At 41.6% G+C, this 23,686-nt stretch overlaps 1 protein-coding gene across 6 annotated transcripts in view; it reads right to left on the bottom strand.

Annotated features, from left to right (window-relative positions):
• Positions 1 to 8,248: 8,248 nt before the first annotated feature.
• The window catches only part of CHRDL1 (chordin like 1), a 112,863-nt gene continuing 97,425 nt past the window's right edge, over positions 8,249 to 23,686 (bottom strand). For 4 of the 6 annotated variants that reach the window (XM_033201458.1, XM_033201460.1, XM_033201459.1 and 1 more), the window contains exons 9-12: positions 22,976 to 23,185; positions 15,839 to 16,005; positions 13,700 to 13,789; positions 8,249 to 10,721 (exon numbers count right to left, since the gene is read on the bottom strand). In XM_033201458.1, coding sequence (XP_033057349.1) covers positions 13,715 to 13,789; positions 15,839 to 16,005; positions 22,976 to 23,185 — 452 coding nt within the window. In that variant the 3' untranslated portion in view covers positions 8,249 to 10,721; positions 13,700 to 13,714. Of the gene's footprint in view, positions 10,722 to 13,699; positions 13,790 to 15,262; positions 15,264 to 15,838; positions 16,006 to 22,975; positions 23,186 to 23,686 lie in introns of all 6 variants that reach the window. The other 2 variants (XM_033201463.1, XM_033201461.1) reach the window with 2 other exon arrangements.

The following is a 23,686-nucleotide window of genomic DNA, read 5'->3' as shown; positions in this document are numbered from 1 at the left end:
TCTGCTAGCCAAAGCAAAAGGGACATTTGAGAAAACAATCAGCTAGTCCTTGCAGGAGGGGTTTTTGGTTGCCTGACAACCAGATAGTTGCCTCAATTCTCCTCTCTGCCTGACATGAGGTCAGGGTCATAAGTGGCTACTTTCCCCTGCACAAACACGGCAAGTGTACAATAATGACTTCAGCTGCTTGAGAAGAGGCCATATCCCAAGAGGTACTCCAGAGAGCTGATTTTCTTAGAATTGCAGAGCAAAGGGCTCCTGATAACTGTGCTGACTACTACTAGTGTTTGCCTTTCTCCAACTTCTGTGTGACTGCCATCTAGTGGCATGCAGGGTGGTGGCGGGGGGCGGTGGGGTGGGTGGAGAGTGCTCCAACAGGATTCAGTCAATAAGCTGGTGCATCGTTTATGAATAATTTAAAAACAATATTAAAACTGACTAAAAGTTGGTCAGACTTTTATTGTAACCACATGCTGGCAATTCTAAACAGTCATTGATAAAATACTTCTCACTTTGGTACACCACTGTCCCCACCCCAGCTCCTAAGTGATTCCCTCATCTCCCCTTGCAGAGCCATATTTAAGTCTGAATTTTCAGATAATACTTCAGATTTATATCCCTTCCCTCCATCAAAATGTTCCTGTCTTGTGCTCTAACCCCCTAAAGCTCTACTTTTTATTTTCCTTGGTGGAATTTATTTATAGGAAAATATTTATAGTGGTTACCAGCTGTCTGTACCAGGGGCACCTATATTATAACAGGAATCACCTGAAGAATCAATGCTTTGGTCCAATGGTTGTTCTCTTTTAAGGCAGTGAAACTCTGTTTTCAATCAAAATATGGTATGGAACCCCATTTCCTAACTCTTCTTTAAGTCTCACCTTCAGTGTCATTTCCTCTGGAAGGTCTTCCTTGCTTCTCCATGATGAGGACAAGTCCCTATGACTTAGTCAGAGCACCTTGGACTCGCCCTTTCATACTACCCATCACACGTGTAATAACTTGTCTAGTATCTGTATTCCCTAGTAGACTGTAATCTCCATGTGGGGCAGATACTGCATCTATCTTGTCCACCATTGGAACCCCAGAAACAAGTGTTGTGCTTGGCCCACTGCATGTGGTCCATAAATAGCTGATGAATGAATGAAAGCCTTTCTGTTATTATAGCCTATGAGTAATGGACATTGGAAATAACCATGTCACATGTTATACTGTGGGTTTTTATTGAAATTATGGTCAAAAACAACCCCAAGATCTTTTTTTTTTATTTTTTTATTTTTATTTTTTTATTTTTAGAAAAGAAGTGTGGTTAACCAGTGTTCCCACCTTGTAGTCATGTAATTAAAACTAAATGCAACAGCCACAACTCCCAATTTCTAGTGTGTAGATTTTTCCTCCTCTCTTTGGCACTACAGTCAGGTTCTTCTTCTTGCTAAGTTTTGACTGAAGCCCTGTAGGGACAGCCTCCTCTCCTGTTTTATACCAGGACCCCCCAAAAGGCTTCTTCTGGTTGGCCATTTCAGGTTGGCACTTCCTTCAAAGACAGGCTTAGGTTCCACTTTCTGATTGAAGTTAACCCAGCCTGAGACTGTTTTCCTTTTTCTTTTAACTACTAAAGTTCAAGAACAAAGGTTCCCCTAGTTTTTTAAAATTATTTTTCTTTTATTATTTTTTTTAGAGACAGGGTCTTGTTCTGTCCTTCAGGCTGCAGTGCAGTGGGCATGATCACTGCAGCCTTGAACTCCTGAGCTCAAGTGATCTTCCTGCCTCAGCCTCCAAGTAGCTGGAATTACAAGCATGTGTCATCACACACAGCTAATTTATTTTTAACTTTTTTAGAGATGGGGTTTTTCTATGTTGCCCAGGCTGGTCTCTAAGTGATCTTCCTGCCTTGGCCTCCCAAATTGCTGGGATTACAAACATAAGCTACTACACCTGGTCTAATTTTTTAAAAGGCATTTACTGTGCATTTATATGTCAGTCACTCTCATGAACACTTTATTAACTCATTTAAGCCTGACAAGAACCCCATGGCATAGAGATTATTCTTATCCTTATTTTACAGATAAGGAAATAAAGATTAAGAGATGTCGGAAACAAGAAATATGAATTGTTTGCATGTATTAACTCTGTCTTCTCCTGGTTCCCTGATTGCAGTGAACTCCTCAATAGTTTTGACCCCAAAGTTATTTTGTTATTAATTTTGGTGATAAGTTGAACAGAGGTGAACAGCTTTATTGAAGGACTGAAAAGGGCCAATGCCCTTCTGCAGCGTTTCCTCCCCTTCCCCCACTTACCTCTTGATGAAGAGGGCTTCCTATGCGGATGCATTCCAGAGCTTCAGAATTCCTTTCTGAACTGCTCCCTCCTACGGCAACGCCCATGTGAATGCCAGAGGACAATGGCACAGTTTTCAGGAACACATGTAGACCATCAGCCCCTTCCTCCTCACCAGGGCCTCTGGGTGCCATGCAAGCTGCTACATCTCACAATAAACCCAAACCCGGGCATTTTAGAGAAGTAGCAGGTTCAGAAGTGAAAGAGAGAGAAAGCTGGAAGAGCAGGAATAACATTAGCACTCTTTGTAAGGGGAGAAGGCCCGGATTACGGATGCTTAGGAAGGACAGGTATGGCCTATTTACTTGGTGCTGCCTACTTCTACCATCAACCAAAATCTCATCCCTCTCATCCCCAAAATTCCCTTCTATTGTTTCCACTGCCAGAAGGTTTTCACTCACTTTAGCCCTCTGCCTTTATTTTTGTAATTGGGGAATGCATTTTGAGGGTAATAAAGAATAATAAAGTATTTAAAAGTGAAAAGGTATCTGAGGGTTAAGCAATTATCATTTACTTCACTGAAGTTGCTTCCTTCCTAATGCCAGACAGCTGCCCTGGAGGGATTTAGGTTTTGACTGTTGTGTGAGGTGGTTAATGGGGGAGCCTGAGGTTCTTTGTGGAACAAGGCAGATGGGATAGCTGGGTCTGAAGAGAGGAATGAGGGCACTGAAAACCCAGAGAGTGTATGATGACATAGAGAGAAGAAGCTGTCAAGTACAAACTTTGTATTCTTTGAGGTTTTGCCTAGGGCCTGTGCCTTGCCTCCCTCCCATCCATCCCATCCAGAAAAATGAGAGGAAACTCCCTGCTCTCTCCTCTCCTCACTACCTGCCCCTGCCCCCAGGATGGAGCTTAAACGGGTACTAATTAGTACTATATATAACTTGACTATATTCAGGGTTCAAGAGGCTTGTGTGAACTGGCCTGGGAATCTGAGGATCAAATAGAATGATGTTTCAGTAAGAAAATGCATGCTGAATTCTAAACTTTTGGCCAATATGTTATTCTTAGATTGGGGACTGCTTAGACTGGGAGGCAACTTAGAATTCCTTCTGTCTACATTAACTTGAAGTCAGGCATTGGGTCTGTTGTACAGGCCATTTTGTGAAGGCTCCATACACACCATGTTGGAGCATAAGTATTCATACACACACAGAGAAAGATATAAAGAATATAAGTATTGTTTTATATATATTTACGAAACAGGGTCTTGCTCTGTCACCCAGGTTGGAGTGCAGTGGCATGATCGGCATGATCATAGACAACTGCAGCCTTGAACTCCTGGGTTCAAGTCATCCTTCTGCTTCAGTCTCCTGAGTAGCTGGGACTATAGGCATGTGCACTATGCTTGGCTATTTTTTTAATTTTTAGTAGAAATGGGTGCCCCACTATGTTGCCCTTACAGGCATAAGCTATCATGCCCGGCCTGTAATGTATATTATGGCCATTATAAATATTATATTCTATTATAGATAGCATATGTAGAAATATAGGTATTACTTATCCACAATATTGAAGTCTTAGCAAAAATTCTTCACAGCTTGGTATTACTGTGAAGTCTATGCCACACATGCAAGGACATTTTGCTTTAAGCATTTAGAAAAATCAATGTGTAAATCCAATATTTATCATTTATTTTGAAAGACATCTTACGGCAAATCAGTTTGTAAAGCAAACAAGAACTTTTTTTCATTTGTACTTGTTAACGCAAGTTTTATTAGTTTTCTTTCGAGTAGGGTACAGAGAAAATGTCCTGAAAATCTGCCTAGCCTCTGCGTATTTATGTATTCCCTGAACTGCTTGCTCTCCCAAATGGAGAAAGAATCTCACCAGATGGACTCTTCACTTGGCAAATATTTACTGAATGTCTGGACGTGCTGGACATGGGTCCCTTACTTCTCAGCACCTTCCAATCTAATCATGGAGACCATGACTGAGCAAACATTTCATGTTTTTACATATAATGGCATGTAAAAGGTGAATGCCTTCAATGTTCTCAAGTCTAAAATAGGGTCAATAATGATACTTCCCACACAGGGCTGTGGTGAGGATTAAATGAAAAAACATGAATGTCAATTGATTACTATAGTGGGTGGCACAAGAATACTTTGGTGATTATTTCCTGGAAGCATGGGGTAGGGAAGAACTAATTAACCTGCCTGAAGGAGGTGGACAAGTTTTCAGAGCTGAGCAGTGTGAGCTTTTAACAATTAGTAGGTGTTTGTTAAGTAGAGACATCAGGGAATAAACATTCCAGGCAAAGGGAGCTGTGTATGAAGGCTCAGAAGTCCTGAGAATGTGGTAAATTCCAGGATCCTGAGTTGCCTGCCATGGTTGGAAGATACGGTACATAAGGAGAAAGGGAACATGGTGGCAAACCAGGAGGTGAGCAGGCAAGATTCCACAGGGGCAGTGATGTTTGAAGGATGAGTAGAAAAGTTTGCCAGTCACAGAAGAAGAAGAACACTGTACTGGTGGAAAGAGCATATACAAAGGCACAAAGTTGTACATGCATATGAAATATTTGGGGGACAGTGTTCTGTAGGTGGAGCTTTGCATTCAAGAAGCTACCTCTCCCATGTGGAGCTTTCAAAGGTGTCTGGGCATGTTTGCTAGGCTGGTGGGGTGGGCCCCTTGATGTTAAATTATGTGAGGGTTTCAGAGGGGAATGGAAGCAGTACATGTGCCCGCAAAAGGAGAGGAATTTGGAAAACAGTAGTCTGTCTGTCTTGGAGGCTTGTACTCAGCACAGACTCTGCATACTGGCAAAAGGGATAAAAGTAGAATCTGAATGACTTGTTTCCATAAAAAACTGTGAGACTCTGAGACACAGGAAGACCCTGCTTTGGTACACATAATACACACTCAAGAACTATTTGTTAACTGGTTTCACATAAGGTGATAACGTGTAACATCACAGGTTGGGAGGAAAGAGGGTACTCTCTCTACTTGTGCACAGGATCTGGTACCATTTGGAAATGCTGAGGATTCCAGAGCATCACCACTGTGGTGGCATCTCTAGACCAGCAGCAAGAGCCCGTACCAGGAATAGCGCAGTTGGCAGCAGTGGTGATATGTGTGGTGGTACAGGCGGTCAATCGACATTTTTTCTTTTTCTAGCAGAGCCCATCATGGAAGTAGGTGTTGGGGAGGAAAAACTTTTCCTTTACTCTCTTAGGTTCAGTAACTAGAAGACTGTGGATTAAACTAACAAAAGACAGATTAACAGAAGGGAAAGCACACAATTTTTATTAATATTTACATGCACAGAAATTCATATAAAGGAAGTGATACTCAAAGTGGTTACACTTAGGGCCTTTACACCCTTTTAACAAAGGAAAGGTTTGGGATTCAAGGGAGGATAAAATGTGGGAAAGTGACTAGAAAATATACAGGGGAACTAATGGAGGGTAAGGGCTAGTTTAGTAAAGTCTTTGTCTTAGTCTGTGTTGCTATAAAGGAATACTTGAGGTTGGGTAATTTGTAAACAAAAGAGGTTGATTTGGCTCATGATTATGCAGGCTATACAAAAAACATGGCACCAGCAACTGTTTCTGGTGAGGGCTTCCAGTGGCTTCCACTCATGGTGGAAGAAGGGAAGCTGGTGTGTGCAGATTACATGGTGAGACAGGAAGCAAGAGACAGAGGAGGAGAGGCCAGGCTTTTTAACTACCAGTTCTCCAAGGAACCAAGAGTAAGAACTCACTCATTACCACAAGGACAGCACCAAGCCATTTATGCGTGATCTGTCCCATCACTCAAACACCTCCCATTAGGTCCCACTTCCAACACTGGGGATCAAATTTCAACATGAGACTTGGTGAGGCCAAACAAACCATATCCAAACCATAGCAGTCTGTTTCTGCAAACTCATCTTGTTGCTGACTTCCAATCTTCAATGATTAGAGTCACTCTTCTCTCCCTGGTATGAATGGGGGTGTATTAGTCCATTCTCACACTGCTGTAAAGATATACATGAAACTAGGTAATTTTTACTAAAAAAAAGAGGTTTAATTGACTTATGATTCCACAGGTTCTACAGAAAGCACGATGGCTTCTGGGGAGGTCTCAGGAAACTTACAATCATGGTAGAAGGCAAAAGAGAGGCAGGCATCTCTTCCATGACCAGACCAGGAGGAAAAGACAGAGAAGGGGGAGGGGCTACACACTTTTAAACAATCGGGTATCATGAGAAGTCACTCACTATCACAAGAACAGCAGGGAGGAAATCTGTCCCCATGATCCAATTATCTCCCACCAGGCCCCTCCTCCAACATTGGGGATTACAATTCAACATGAGATTTGGGTGGGGACACAAACCCAAACCATATTAGGGGAGCATCTTTCTCAAAGGGAAATTCATCCCCTGCTTTTAGGCAGATAAGGGGAAGGCAGATAACTGTGTCTATATCTGTTGGTTCTCAATTGCCTACAGGTCAAAATAATCCTTCTGCCAAAGTGTCATATTTGGGGGTGTCATATTCTGATCTTCTTCAAGGGTCAAAGCAAGAAAGGAATGAAAGGGTGGGTAACATGTTGTAACAGGCAGAACTTCTCAGTGCTTCCTGGGAATCATAGTGGTGGCAGGTGAGTGGAGACTATAGGGAAGAAAAACCTGTAAACATTTTCTACATTTAGGAGACCAAATTGACAGGACTGGGTGAAATGTGGATGTGGCTAAGCGGAGAAAGAGGGCCAAGCTGTCTGGTTGGAGTTATTTGCAGTTCCCTCAATGGAGGTAGAGCAATATTGGGCTCTAAAGCCAACATTCCAGAAGAAAGTGTGCTGGGTGTAAAGGGGTACTACGCACAGCTCAGCATGAGTGTTGGCAACCAGAGGCCAAAATTCCATCCAGGGTGTGGGTCAAGAATTGTTGTGAGTTCCAGGGGTGCAGCATGGAGGCATGGCTTCTTATGCATCTCACATGACAGGCTAATCTCCTTTTCCTCATTATTTTCAATCTTTTCTATAGGACCCTGCCACCGCAGTATTCAGATATGGCCAAATAGCTCCCACATTTAAGACAAAATGGCTTTCCTTTGACCTCATATCCTTCTCCAGCTCCTTCCTTCACCATCTCTCTCCATACTCTGCAGAACTTTTCCAAAGAGTTGTCTTAGCTGCTGTCTCCAATTCCTCATCTCCCCACACACTTCTTACAGTCCACTCCCATCTGGTTTCTGTTCCAATCACTACACCAACACTTTTCTTCTGTGTTGCTAACACCAATGTATACTTTTCTGTATCTATATTATTTGACTTCTCAGCAGGACCTGACATGTTTGACTATTCTCTTGAAGCACTCTCATATTTTGGCTTCTGTGATAGCACAAATTTAGCTAGTATTGGGAGCTTGAGGGGATTTGGTTTGGATCAACATATGTGACAAAACTCTTACTCTGATCCCTATACAAATGCTTGTAAAAAAAATAATGTGAGCAGCAGACCAAAATTGAGGCCGCATTGAAACCTAAGTCAATGGCCTTCTGTACCCAATCTCTTAAGTATCTTGACCTAAAGGGAGATCAGAAATCAACAGCCAATTTCAGTGCCATGACATCCATGAATATCCATGGTCATAAATGAATACTCACTATGCACCAGACACTATTTTAATCACTTTATATGCAATGACTAAATTAAAGCTCACTGCAAGATTACAGGCAAAGGGAAATGATACCACTATTATACCATTTTATAGTTGGGGAGACTGACAAATATAGCTGGTAAGTACAGAGCTGGGCTTAAAAATCTAAATAGTCTGACTGCAAAGTTCACACTCTTAACCACTATGCTATAGTATAAGAATGTCAAGGTGATTGTGAAACCACCGCACCCACCCATGACCTATTACCCTGTCCAAGGTCAGTACTGACCAGAGAGTCAATTACTTATGCAACAAGACTACAGATGATTTTTCAAAATTAACTTGTTTATTAATTTAAAAATCCAGAAATACAGTGACTAGATAAATAAGTACCATAATTAGGTACATGTCCTGTGAGAACAGTGAAAGGGTAATACTGTTATGTTACTCTTGTTTACATGAGTTAACTAGAAAATGGCTACAACTGCTAAATGATGCTTATGGTGTTTGTTTTTCCAAGTGTTTATGATACAAATAAATACACAAGAAGAACCACATCCATTCTTCTCTACTAACTACTGGCAGCTTGGCCTCTTTTCCCTATGTCCTATTCTCTACACAACACCAAACACTGGAGGGTTTCTACTTTGACTTAACACAGCTCCCCAGCTCCTGCTTCCCACAGCACTTTGCAAAGGTGTGTCCCAGCACCTGGAGGCAGGAGTATATCTAGGGAAACTCTCTGCATGTTCTCTTAAGGCTAAGCTGTCAGAGAACACCTGGGTGGGAAGGCTTTGGGATGAATCATCCAGAAGGAGAAACACCTCTTTGCCTCAGGATCTAGTTACTAGTCTCCACATTATGGAAACACTGCCACCTCTGGGATGTAGGGAGCAGCTGCATAACACCCTCCCCCCTTTCACACACACACACACACACACACACACACACACAAATGCTTTGTGACCTTTTAACAGGGATGTCTCTCTTCCGAGGAGAACGTGTGTGATGAACTGGTGAGAGTCTTGTCCCCAGAAGCCCTGGCCATAAGACTGTTGTGTTTCTTTTATAAAAATTGACTCCTTTATGCCAGGTTGTCATAGAGACTGAACATTTTACATTTTCCCCTATTGGTGTCAAATCTTCTTAGGAAAAATTCTCTCACCTATAGTCATGGAATGAGACATACGGGGTTTCTGGGTCCTTAAAACATTTCTACAGTTCATTCCTGCCCCTCAGAGGGAACAAATCTAGAAGGCATGCCTGAGATCCTTGCTGTGAAGAATTAAGTCTTCCCACAAAGATGATTTCTAAAGCCAGACCACAGAATGGATAATTTATGCTCTGGTATTGGGCTGCAAGTAGACATTTTAGGAGTAGCCTTCTCTAGAATTCTCAACTAAAATACCTGCTTGATGAATAAGGCAAGGATAGTAGGAAGGTTCAGGATAAAAATATCAGAATATTCAGCTCCCTAAATGATCAATAATTTTCTTAACTGAAGAGCCAACATGCAGATGCTCATGAGGAACAAGCCACTTTGCAAAGTAAAAATCAACTCCTGTAATTGGAGACGAAGGAAAACTTCCCTTTTAAAGAGCTTCTAGAATTTAATAATTTAATATAATTTTTCTGGCCAGACAACTATGGTCTCAAAAATATTAGTGAGTACTGATCTATTACTTGGTAAATTTTACTGATGTGAAAGCAAAAAGATGGCCTTTTTGACTTTTATCAACTTCTTTCTTCAACAATTATTTTGTCTTACATGGATTCAGTTTCTGATCATTTTACTCAACTTAACTTCTTTCTGGAAGCCCCATAGGTACAGGGGGAAAACAAAAGTGGTATCATTAGGGAAAAATTATTTACCACTTCTAAGTGAGTGAATGAGGCCATGAAATAGTGTTCTTATTCTTCACCCTGCCTCTATAGTTGGTGACTTAAACAGCCACAAAGACCTAAGGGCAGAGCCTTTTGTTCACAATTATTTACTCTCCTGGGCACCAAAACCTCCAAGCTACTTGGGATCCAGTCAAAGGAAAAGTAACATAGAGTCTTGGCCAGCTTTGCCAAATAAAGCTTTAGTTTAATGTGAATATGAACGTATGTGTGAGTGTGTGTGTGTGTGTGTGTGTGTGTGTGTGAGAGAGAGAGAGAGAGAGAGAGAGAGAGAGAGAGAGAAGAGAGGGAGGGAGGGAGGAGGGAGGATGAGGAGCTAATTTTTTTTAAAAGAACACATGACATTCTAAAATTCAAAGGTATAATTTCATACAAATAATTGTTCTATACTGCAGAACTCCTAGTAAGAAATTCCCTTCTCTTTCTTTCGCTTGAATAACTTTCTAGATAAAAACCCTGGGGTCTTGTTTGTCTTTAACCTGTAAAGAAATGTGATTCTCCAAGAAACTAGAGCAGTGTTGTGGTGTTCCATCCCTCCTCCTCCCACACATAATTTAAGACTCTTCTAGTCTCTTTGGAGGAGATGTTCAAGGGCTGACACACCACTCCACATAAAGGCGCAAATTATGCTGTGCATGGCGTGAATAATTGACTGCATTTGAGTTTGGAGTTTTAGGGCACTGTTGACTTAAGCAAAATAAGCCTGCAGTCCAGCTGCAGCTTGAGTTTTCTTGCTTTACCCTACCCAATACTGTCTTTCTTGCCTAACAGTGGCCCTTTTCAGATCTCTCCAGGTACAAAACCTTGACCAAATCTTCAAGCTCTGTTCTGCACACACGACTTGAACACATCTGGCTGATCTGAGCTTCTCCTTCGGTGAAGATCTTCCACTGGCCTAAAAGGCAAATAAACACAAAGTGGCTGGGAGTGTGTAAGAGGAGAGCAGAGCAAATTAGGAATAGAACCAATATACCCCATGCTTACCCACTTACTCATGGACCTACCAGTGGATTTGGAATACAAATGTCAGTTGGTTTCAAAAAATGCCCCCAAAACCCTTTTCTAGTGGCAGATATGGAAAATGGGAAATGAAGTTTTCATTTCAACCCATAGCATTTGTAAGAATCCCAAGAATAATACAGAACTGCCCCTCCTCAAGAGCAAAACCTAAGTGTTTTTCTTGGAATTTTTACAGTATATTTAGCATTTGCAAAATGCTTCAATATCTGCTTGTTAGCTATTTAGGCAGCTTACTTGGCACCAGGTCAAAAAGGCAATTTGGAAAACAGCACCTACTGTATTACTGGGGCTTTGCTCACCCTTAGGGTTCCCAAATATTGGTTTGGGTTACTTGATTACTATTTGATTATGTATCACTCTTTTCTCTATTCCTGCTATCTTTTGTTAAAAACTTCTTGACGTTGCTTTCTCCTATGTCCACATGCTGTCCTTATACCCCCTTAGCACCCTAAGTCACTTCCCATGGCTCCTCATCCATTCTTACATACTCCATGGAATCCCTTTCCACTCAGAGTAAACTTGGCTGTAGCCCTTCCATCCCCTGTTGTCTCTGCCCACCTGGATACTGTCTTTTGTCTTCTTTTTATTCCTGTGCTCATGGTACTGCAACTGGAGAACTCCTAGTCCAAGTTAAGCCAACTCCTCTTAAGCCCAAACCTGTCTTGAACCTCTTTTCTTTTCCTTAGCCACATGAGAACATGACCCACCTTCCCTATGGGCTTGAATTATCTGCCCCTTTCTCCCTTGGATTTATCTCTTTTCCCCATTCTCTATGACCCAATAGGAAGACAGAAGGAAAAACAAAAAACTAGAAGAGGATTTGGGCAAGGAACCAGCTGTTACTGAATCCCTATAATGTGCTGCGCTCTGCTATGCACATTATATAAAGGAGTTTGGTTTGTTCTTCTTTGCTCCTAGGTGACTCTGTAGGATCATACCAACTTCCTTCAGCTACACACAGTTTGAGGCACATACCTTCTACTCCATTATATACCCCAAATCCTGCCATGGGCACAGAGTACATCTAAATCATTTTTTAAGTCCCCTGGAACCTAGCACAATGCCTTGTTCACAGTATGAACTAAAACATATAACTTCAAAAGTCCCATCATTGATCCTAGGATCCTAGACTCTGCCTCCTTTCTTACTCACATGTAAGGACTCCCAACTTTTCCATTTGAATTATCATACTGTCCTGTTATTTTCTATTAGTCCTGCCAAAGACAAGCAACTGACTGCCTTGGCTCTCTTTCCAGCTGCCTATTGGATAACTCTGCTCAGATGGCTCTTAAGCATATTAATCTAAACATGTTCCCAGTGAAACTCTTTTTCACCAGTACCTGCTTATTCTTCACAGTTTCACTGTTGGTGAATGGTATTACTATTCACCCAGTCAAGTTATTAATATCAGACCCATTCCAAACTCATTTCTCTCCTTGATGCTGATCTTGTTGATTTAACCTCAGAAATGTTTCTCCCAGTGACCTCTCCTCCTCTGTCTCACTGAGTTAATATAGTATAATTACCTCCTAATTCAGACTATCCCACTTCTCTTACTAAGAGTCCACCTTTCACTCCACACAGTGAGGACCTCTTTCCAAAATAAATAAATAATAAATAAATAATAAAGCAGACCTGAATGCACCATTCACTTGCTTAAAAACCTCCACTGGCATTCTCTGGCCTGGAGATCAAGTCCAATGTCCTAGCATGATAAATTGGGCACTTCATAATCTGGCTTCATCAAAGTATGTGCTTAATGTAATAGATGCATCTGATAGCCGAAAGACATCTTTCCAAAGCACCATGTTGGTATCTCTATGCTATTTGTAAGTCTGCAGCAACTACAGATGCTACTTGCCTTACGTCTAAACGTTTTACTGGCTTTTTTCAGGCCCTATGACTGCTTTCTACCTCCAAATCTTCTACTTTAGTGCACCTTCTGTGGCCTTAGTGATCATTCCTCTTCCCTACCCACATTTCTTGTTTGATCCTGTCTGAGTCTTCTCTTAGGCTGCACCCTTTTCTTGGACTGACTTCCTGACCCATTGCCCAGTCATACCCTTCTCTTTCAAAACCACCTCCTCCCCGAAGCCTTCCCCAACTAAGCCCACCTGGCTCTCATCTCATTGTTCTTTGCAAATTCCCATGAGCACTTTGATATTTAACTCCTCAGAACTATACTAATTCATACTGAAGGCAGTTTCATGTTCTGTCTCATCCATTATAATTCCCTATGGATAGAAACTGTGTGCCTTTTAGCCCATTAGAAGTGCTCACCACCCGCCCCAATGCCTAGCAGTATCTTAGTCCCTAGGCTCCATCTAGTGTGGAAAGTGGGAGAGCTGCAAGTATTTTTGAGTCCCTAAATGCTTTTAAGGAAACATGACCACCCAGGGGCAGTTCCCACGAAGTAAAAGAGCTTTCACACAACACAGGAATTGATATGCCTTCGATTTCTCTTTGCCTCTCATACCTACCACCAGAGGACACACCCTTCCAGATGTGAAGTCTCCACAAATATACCAGACCTGGAATCTTATGAGCTTTCTCCAACCCTCTTGAGACTCTGTGTTTAGCAGTTTCATTAAAGACATTCAGGAACCCTTGACCTGAGATATCCTACACTCAGACTACATCTGGGTTTGTATTCACCATGTCCAAGCTTTTCAGATTACATTCAGACACCCCATTCACTGCTAAGTCAGCCAGAAGAGAGATGGAACATCCTGTAGTGTTGATACTGAGCAGTGCTAACGTTCACTGAGCTTGCAAAGGGATTTTAGCTGTGGCTATGCTAAATTGAAAACTGGATGTGTTTTCCAGGGAGCAGTCAAGAAAAGCACTACTTACTCAGGGTTGTTCTGGTCACCAGCTTGAAGTGAGGAAGCTCCTCAAACATCCTCTTGGAGATCTTCTCAATATGGAAGTGCTGGAGAATGCCTAGGGCCAAGCAAAAAGTGGAGCAAGTGGTCAGGCACTCAATCTGGAACCATCAACTCCCTTTTTTCTGCTCAGGCTCAGCATATCATTCATTACTAGGGCTTAAGAGTATCGAGCTGTGCTGTGTAATGTGCTTAACCAGGAAATTGGATGGCTCAAGGGTTATAATTGACTCCATTTGTTTCCTTGGCTTACTGGCTTCCCCTCGGCTTCTCCAGTGGATGGAGATAGTGCTGCTGACCATGGGACTCTCTCCTAGGGAAAGTCACATGGACTCTAGCATAAGTGCTTATTGGAGCTTCTTCAGCCAAAGGCAGTATTAGAAATTCTGCCCATGCCCCCAACCTGGGTAGACTGTCCATGCCAAACCGCTGGGCTGCCCTCCTGGTTAAGCACTGAGAGCCTGCAGTGGGATTGTAGGCAGGTTGGTTTTGTAAATGGAGAAGCCACCCTTGTTCTTGAACCCACTGAAAAGCATATTTTCCTTTGGGAAATATTCAGATCCTTCAGCCTTCCTTATTCATAAATGGGGAGAGTTAAAATAGAGTGCCCTCCACAGTCTCAACCTTGCCTGAATAACTTTTATCACAATAACAGGTAGACAACTGGCAATTGCCCTTATAGTTAAGGAGCAACATGTTACCAGCCCACTTAAACGGGTAAAGTAGATTAAGCCTCTTTTTTTGTGTCTACCAAGCATAGACCTTGATAACCTAGCACTGTGAACAGGAGGATATTTAGATGCTACATTAGCAAGTTGAAATTCATCTGCACACCTCTGAGAGGTGAAAGATGTGGGATGATGAATAGTGGGCCCACTGCTGGGGAATCGCAACAAACCAGTGCCTAGTCCTAGGTGTCCTGTTATGGATAAGCTAGGGAGTTAAAGATGGCAAATCAACACTCCTAGGCATAGACCAAAAATAAGCATGAATGAGAAACATATAGACGTTCAAGCATCTTTTTTTAAGGGTTAGGGAGAAATGCATTCTTTAGATAAAGACTGTTGTCTAAAGGGAGAGAAAAAAGCCTCATAAATACTGAGCAGTCTTTTTCAAAGCATGGTCCAAGTGCCACGTGCATTAGAATCATCTGCCTATTTGTTAAACACGCAAATGTTTGGACTCTACCCAAGGTCTACTGAATTCCTATTTCTGGGATGGAGCCAGGTATCCGCATTTAAAACCAGCTCCCTGTGTAATGCTGAAGCACACAGAAGTTTGAGTACTCTTGAGCCTTATGTGAGAGCCAGTAGCAAAAAGATGTGTATATTTTCCAGCTGAAATCTCACTTATCCACTTGGAGTATGAGGAACCTTGACTATACTAAATCAGCACTAGTCTTGAGCCTACAAAAAGTTAGAAGAGCTGTACGATCACAATGAACAGAATGTGGCTTGCTGTGGTAGTCACTGCGAATAATCAGAAAAGGAATTGAACATTGTGACTGGGGTTTCTCCAGTAAGACTATAACCCTCTTGAGGGCAGGGATGATGTTTTAAATTTGTTTTACCCCATAATACACATCACAATATTAGGGACTTAGCTTTGCCCTGAATGAATGGGTTTTCATGGTTGTTGAACTTTACTCTGGAAAGAATGACAGACTACAGTTTGATAGTTTGTAATCCTGGCTACACATTACAATCACCTGAGACGCATTATGAACAAACACTGATGCCCATGCCCCACTCCAGATCAACTAATCATAATTTCTGGGGGTAGGGCCCAGATATTTGGTATTAAAAGGAAACCAAAACTCTCCCTGATGATTCTGATGGGCAGCCAGGGTTGAGAATCACTTCTCTAGCTTTTGGTGGTGTGAAAAAGACAGCTTTGGAAACCCAGGGTCAATACGTGATCTTTAGCACAGGCCATCGCTAAATTTGAAAGGCCATAATGACAATAGTGTTAGATGTGTCAGTTTCTAAGCAATCAAAAAAACTTCTAATCCAAACGAAGGAACAGGTTGAAGCAAAATTAAAGTGAGTCTTCTCATCCTTTTCTGTGCCCCCTTACAAAGATGAGAAATTAATGTTGTCTTGCTCACCCTTCGAATAGTCCAAACGTGGACCTCTACCTGAGGTGGTCTCTCAGTCTCCAGTGCTATTTTTCTGGTTGTCTCCCCATCCTCCATGAACACAGACTCATACACAGGCATTGTCTCTTCCCCACAGAAGTAGCCTTTGTTGTCAAAGCTTTGGCCTGGAAGTTCTTCTGGAATCAGGAAGCAAGTAGAATTTTGTCATGGTTTTCTAAAGCTAGAAGTGAACTTCTACATTTATGTATCTCATTGTTCATAACATCACAGACTTATCAAAAGTGGACAATTAACAAGAACATTCTTGGAGAGACAGAAATTCCACTGATACTTGATTAGCCCAGCTTAGGCTGACACTGCAACAAGCCACAGATTAAGCCACATATCACAAAGGAGCACGTAACCTTTGATTGAAGTCCATGTGTTGACAGAATTCATAGTTCTTCAGAACACTGGCCCCCTACTACTGTCATCGAGAAGTGGACTTTCATGAGGAAAAATGTAGCCAGGTACAAATCTCCTAGGCACTTACGGGAACATAGGATTTTCCATACAGGGTCAGGATCATGCTCTGTCCAGCTCAGTGTTGCCAGGTGAGGCCCAGGGAATGGGCTGAAAAAGGGCTTTGGTTAACATCACTGACATCATTTTGGTATACTTAGAAAACATTCATGACACTCATTTATGTGCATATACTTGCCCAAAGGATCTATCCAAATTGGCTTGACATTTCTGAGTGCTCTTTGATTTGTTTGTAAGGGGAACAATAATACCGGATCAGCACCAGTGCCAAAATCTAGATGTCAGATTAGTCATATGTATGCTATGCCAAATGAATGGTTGGGAGACACAAAAAATTGGTCAGGTCCCTCAACTATGGATCATTTAATGTGTAAACTAAACTGTTGAATTTCAGCTTGCAGGCATAGAGGCACCAATCCCCTAATACTCTCCATTTCACTCCACCCTTCTCTTTCCTCAGCCCCCTGTTTTAAAAAGTTTCTTCTTGTTGGTTATCAGTGAGTTAAGTTTCCTTGCTGGCCTTGTAATCAGTACTCTCTTGAGCTGCGTACTTAAAGCGTACACTCAAATCAGAACAACAGACGCCATCTGTAAGAATATCTGAATTGTTGAGGATGAAACCACTGAGTGTTGAGTGCTTTGGATCTGTGACTCTAATTAGGGAGACTCACTGTTAGCCAATCAGACACATTTGGACTAGAAGTTGTAATCAAATTGCTATTGTATGTCTCTTGGTAACCTGATTAACTTTCCCACCCCCACCACCATTTGGCATTGTAAGGACGAAACCATAGTCTTCTCTTGATGATTCCAGATTGGAAAACTCAATTTGTGGATTATTGTGGAATCAAGCTTTTTGTTTTCCTTCTTTTGTCCTTTTTAGCTATTTATTTACTTGGTGGGCCAGTCTTTTTGGTGATATGTTAGGTAATTAAGGGCTATGTGCTAGTACTTTTTACATGGGTTGGAGAGAGGGAGGAGGTCACTGAGTGTACAGAGACTTCTATGTATTCAATTACCACCTTTAGAATGACAGCCAAATTCATTTCTCAGACTTTGCTCACCAGTTTAATATTGGCTACAGCTATAGCTGACATGAAATCCATGATGGCCCTGGCAGTACCTGTAATATACTAAAAGTTCTCCCAGTAGCCTGAAGAGTCATCCTGCACCACTACCTCCTTCCCTCCAAGAGCTTAATTTACTTGACTGAAGGGATCTACAAACAATAAAACTCATTATTGACTTAACCCTGGCTGGTACTTGAAAATGCTAAGAAAAGCAAAGTTTGTCTTTAGAACTACCTACTCAGCAACATCTGCCATTTTTCACACTCTGCACTTCAAGGTGCTTTCTGATCACTACATGTCCACCTACTCTCATTTTCTTTTGGGGAAGATGATGTGCTTGAAGTCATTTCTGGCCATTTCCACAGCCCAAGAGAATGTTCCCATCCTGAGCCTTCCAGAATTCCTTGCGGAAGGGGTAACGAAGGAGAGGTATTATCCCAGCTGGGAAAACTGTTAAGTCTTAATAGGGACTTTTAATGCCATAACCTAAAAGGAGTACGTAATTATGGAAATTCCAGTTATTGGGATGGTATTGTGGTTGTATGTATGGTAAATGCTCATGATAGCAATAACTTAAGTGTACTCTTAGAATGACCCTTTATGGCAGACACATCTGAATGTGCGTTCCCAGCTTGGGAATCCGGGCGTGGCCAACTGGGAGATTATTTCCTTGTCTATGAGGACCATCTGAACCCCAGGCTCATCCCTGGGACTGCACAGGGGATTGGGGCCTTGAGTTTTGGGGTAGATGAAGGTTGCCAGGTGGAGGTCGTTAAGGGGAGAGTGTTCAGTGAAAATACTATATAACTGCATGCTGTTTGCAAGAGGTTGCAGTTTTCCTGCCCAACCCACTGCCACTGGACTGTTTCTGTATGTAAGGTGGTTCTCCTGTCCAGCCTGCCTCCACTGGACTCTCTCCCCGGTATGTAAGCCCCTAATGAAACCCCATGTCTTGTTTGCTGGCTCTGGATCTTTTCTTCGGCCTCTTAAACCTGGTGCCTTCCCTACTGAGGTTAATAGGGGTTTGGCACGACAGTGTGAGAAGTAAGTTGGGGAACCTACAGCAAGTGGACATCTTACCCAAGCCCGTGGGTGGCCACTGATATGCAAGGCAAGGTCAGCCTCTACCAGAGCAAAGGGAAGAGAGAGAGAGGAAACTCACATCTTTAATATTGGTCCTTGTTTGTTATCGTAGGAGCCTGCAATCACTTGTTACAATGAAGCTTTTGGCTGGATTATCAGTGAATTTTATTTATCTCTTTTCCCTTTTCAACATAACTGAATTTACCGTTCTTTCTTCCTTCCATCTACTTCTCTCCTCACTGCCTTGTTCCTTTTCTTCTGTGTTATGTGTCATTTTTTAAGAGGCCAGTAATGTCATGATTATCCTATTTCTCATCCCTTCACGTCATTCAGGACTCTACTCAAATATCTTTAGAGAAGCCTTCCCTGACCACTCCTTTAAAAGTGCTTCCTGCCCCATTCACTCTCTCTTGCTCCTGTTTGGTTTTCTTCACAGCACTCATCACAATCTAAAATTACCTTACTGATTTGGGTTCACTGTCTTTCTTTTCCGCTAGAATGTAAAGACCATGCTGGCAAGTAGCCTTTGTCTTGTTCACATCTCTGTCCTCAGTGCGTGTAACCGTGTCTTGCACACAGTAGTTACTTAAAACATATTTCCAGATTGAATGCATGAGCAAGTGCATGCCTTCTGATGCTCTGCAGTTGCAGAGTACCTGGAGCAGGTGACCTTGGCTATGTGGATATTGACTCTTAGGCAATGTGACTAAGGAGCAATTCAACATGCAGACACATATGTCTGGCTCACTGAGAGGCAGATACACAGAATGAGACAGAAATTCTCTTCTTCCATGTTGCTCAATCAATCGTCTATCTCCACATACTTGAGCAGAGTAGGAAAGTGGAAAAAATAGCTCTTCCAGAAAAATCGGTTTAATCATTCAGACTTCAATATATTGCCAACTGTGATACTGGTGGGCAGTTTTTTACATGATAAATTTTATTACATTTTCTAAATACAAAAGTAACACATATTTACTATTGAAAATTTGGAAACTACAAATAAATAAAAAAGAAAATAAGAGTTACCCATAATTCAGTCACCTAAAAATGGTCACTGTTAATATTTTGCTGTATGCTCCTCCAAGTCTTTGTGTTTCTCTTTTTTGTCTTAGCATATATAAACACTTTCTTTCCTTTCTTCTTTCCTTCTTTCTTTCTTTCTTTCGAGACAGGGTTTGGCTATTGCCCAGGGTGTAGTGGAATGGACGATCTTGGCTCACTGCAACCTCCACCTCCCGGGCTCAACCCATCCTCCCAAGTAGGAGTAGTTGGGACTATGGGCACATGCCACCACACCTGGCTAATTTTTGTATTTTTGGTAGAGACGTGGTTTTGCCATGTTGTCTAGGCTGGTCTTGAACTCCTGGGCTCAAGTAATCTGTTCGCCTCGGACTCCCAAAGTGCTGGGGTTGCAAGCATGGGCCACCGCACCTGGTCAATGCTTTCTTTTTTAACACAAAAAGTGGGATCATAATATACATATTGTTTTTTAGCTTGCTATTTTTACTTAACAAATACATTGCAAACATCTTTCTCTGCCATTCAATCTTGGTCTATAATGAGTTTTAATGGCTATATTAATATTCCACATACAGATACACCATAATTTGTTTATCATTCCCATATTGATGAACTTTCAGATTGTTTCCAATTTTTCAGTATTGTAAACAGCACTGTAGCAAAAATTCTTATTTGTATATCTTTGTGTATGTCTCTGATTACTTAGGATTCCTAGAAGTGGAATTTTTTAGCCTTTTTTTTTTTTTTTTTGAGATCGGGTCTCACTCTGTTGCCCAGGCCAGAGAGTAGTGGTGTGATCGTGGCTCGCTGCAGCCATGATCTCCCAGGCAATGATCCTCTCACCTCAGCCCTCAGCCTCCGAAGTAGCTGGGAGTACAGGCATGTGCCACCATACCTGGCTAATTTTCTTTTATTTTTGTAGAGATAGAGGTCTCACCATGTTGCCCAGGCTGGTCTCAAACTCCTGGGCTCAAGAGTTTGAGTTCCTGCCTTGGCCACCCAAAATGCTGGTATTACAGGTGTGAGTCACTGCACCCGGCCACCAAATGTTTTAATAAACATTACCAACCTGAGAGGACAATTGTTTTAAAAGCAATGACTTGTTTGTCCTGTTCTCACATCTTTTTATTTTACTTTTTAATTGAATCACCTACATCAATAAAATTTCAAGCACACAATGAAATAAGACTTGGTCTGAAGGCCAAGATTCAAACTGGAATATTATACAATGAGAAGTTTTATGTTATCATGGGTAATTTATGTAAATATTAGTTTTTGTCTGAAATTATCTTGTTGCATTACTTTTTAAACTATTAAATGTTAGACTCCTGACAGAAGAGAAAATTGTGTTCATGAAACTACCACGATGTGACACTAAAAGGTTTGAGGATCCAGTAAGACCACAGACTTGGAAGTCATAATAGGTGATCATTGCTGGGTGTCCCGGATGTCCATATCATCCTTAGAATGTGCTCTCTGTTGGCCGGATGCAGTGGCTCACACTTGTAATCCCAGCACTTTGGGAGGCTGAGGCGAATGGGTCACTTGAGCTCTGGAGTTTGAATAGCTGGGCGTGGTAGTGCATACCTGTAGTCCCAGCTACTCGGGGGGCTGAGGTGGGAGAATCACTTGAACCAGGAGGAGGAGGTTGCAAGGTTGCAGTGAGCTGAGATTGTGCCATTGCACTCCAGCTTGGGCGACAGAGCTAGACTCTGTCTCAAAAAAAAAAAAAGAATGTGTTCTCTCTGTACTCGTAATAAATACATTTTCTCATAAATTTCAATGCCCAGTTCTCTACACCTTATCAAATAGCTCCTGTCCTTCCTGTCCACACCCTGCCCCCTATGTACTCTGGAAGACGGGGGTTGTTACATTGAAGAAGACTCTGTGTCCCAAAATCAGTGCCTCTCAAGCTGTAATGTGCATTAGAATCACCTGAGGTTCTTGTTAAAATGCGGATTATGATGCAATAGGTCTTGAGTGGGGGCCTGAGAGTCAACATTTTTAACCAGCTCCTAGCTGTTGCCAGTCCATAAATCACACTTTGAGTAGCAAGACCATAAATGACCCTGGGCCTACAGCAGTAGTTCTCAAACTTTTCTGCACATAATGTTCACCTTGGGATCTTTTAACAATGCCACGGCCCAGGCCATACCTCAAACCAACTAAATTACAGTCTCTGGGGATGGGACATAGGTATATGTAGAAGCTCTCCAAGGGGTTCCAATATTCAGACAAGTTTGAGTACTACTGACCTGCAGGAAAACGCTCAATAAATATACATTGATTCACGGCATGTTTGCCTTCTAGTCATGAGGAACTAAGTTGAAGAAGTATATAATTTAGCTCTCTCCCTGCTTTTAAAAATGTTTGAATTTTCATCTGTGTTTATAAAAATGCTTTGCAGAAAGCATAAAAAATGATAAATTCATGTGCCTGGGATTGACTAAATCATTGACTCTTAGAATGCTGGAGCTGTAAGGGCCCCCCCAAAAATCTACTCTAACCCTCTCATTTTGCAAAGAAGGAAACTGAAGCTCAGAGGGGTGAAATGACTTGTTATAGATCACACAGGAAACCTGTAGCACACCAGAGACAGAATGCGATTATCCATCCTATATTCTGTCAACCCCATTATTAGGGATTGATAAATCCTAATATCAATCAATGATAAAAAAATAAAAATATATTTTATTTAGCTCATGTTTTAAAAACTACAATTTAAATAATTAACTTGTCTTTTTTTATCAGTCAATATTTTCTACTGGCATAGAAAAAACAATGGGCTGGAAGTGACTTGGGTTATAGGCCTTGGTTTTATGATCGATTATTTGAATGAATCTGGGCAAGTCATTTGACTTTATGTACTTCAGTTTTCTTATCTTTAAAAGAGAAATAACAATATAATTATAGGATTCTAGTGTTAGAAGGGAGCTTACAGATAGTTTTTCTAAACTTTCAATTGTACAGATAAGGCTAATGAGGCTCAGAGTGGATATGGCACATTTCCAAGGTCACTCAACACCTTAGGCTTGGATCAGAACCTGGTCTCCTTCCACTCTAACTCACCTGCCTCTTGTCTTGTCTTAAAAGGGAAATGGATGTGCTTGTACTTTGATGGGTTTAATAGTGATATAAATGAAAGCTGCTACTGTTCTTCCTAATCAACATGATAGCCTAAATTCTCTATTATTTAGAAAAGCAGGTAAGTTCAACACTCAGGGATACATGAGAGGTGTGGTAGACAGAAGCATATTTCTGGGTAGTAAATTTCTTCCATGCAACTGTCTTTTCAGTCTTTCAAGAGAGGAGAGAATGAAATTCATTATTATTAGAAATATTATCATTATAATTATATGAAAGGTTATATTTCTGATGCCCAAAGAAAGTTTAGAAAGACTATGTGGGAATCTCAGTCAACCAAAGGCAGGGCCTCCAACCAACGCACCTTTTGCTTTTTTACCTGGACACACCTTGCAGCACTTTCCATCTATTTTTTGAGGATACTTGCAGGGGTATCGATTAGGGCAGTGGATTTTCTTACACTCTTGCTTGGTGACATTACAAGTACATAGCACACACTCCACAATGCCAAATGCCCGGAGGTTTGGGTGCCAGGACTCTCCATGAGAATAGGTCTTTCCATTGGAAACACACACTGAAAGAGAATGCAGTATTAGCAATTAAAAGCTAAAGAGCTAAAATGGAACCCTATATTCAGAACTCAAGCCCTGAACTACTTAACACATCAACCATCTTTTGTTCTTGTCATAGCCATGGGGCTATGTTTACTGAGTAGTATCTGTGACCAAAAAACAGCTTGGGCCATATTCTACTCACAGCAGTTTCTCCAAATTCTTCAGCAGCAGCTTCTGGATGCTTATAAATGGCCTCACACATAGTAGGCAGTCTATACATATATATATATTGAGATAGGATGTTGCTCTGTCGCCCAGGCTGCAGTAGTGTGATCGTGGCTCACTGTAGCCTTGACTTCCCGGGCTCAGACAATCCTTCCACCTCAGTCACCTGAGTAGCTGGGACTACCACGCACCACCATGCCGTGCTACTTTTTTTTAAAAAAATTTTTGTAGAGACGGGGGTCTCCCTATGTTGCCCAGGCTGGTCTCAAACTCTGAGACTCAAGAGATCCACCTGC

Source organism: Trachypithecus francoisi, unplaced genomic scaffold, assembly GCF_009764315.1.
Source record: "Trachypithecus francoisi isolate TF-2019V2 unplaced genomic scaffold, Tfra_2.0 Lachesis_group6, whole genome shotgun sequence".
Classification (NCBI taxonomy): domain Eukaryota; kingdom Metazoa; phylum Chordata; class Mammalia; order Primates; family Cercopithecidae; genus Trachypithecus; species Trachypithecus francoisi.
Note: the sequence above shows the minus strand (reverse complement) of the source record. Positions and strands in the feature narration are given on the sequence as shown.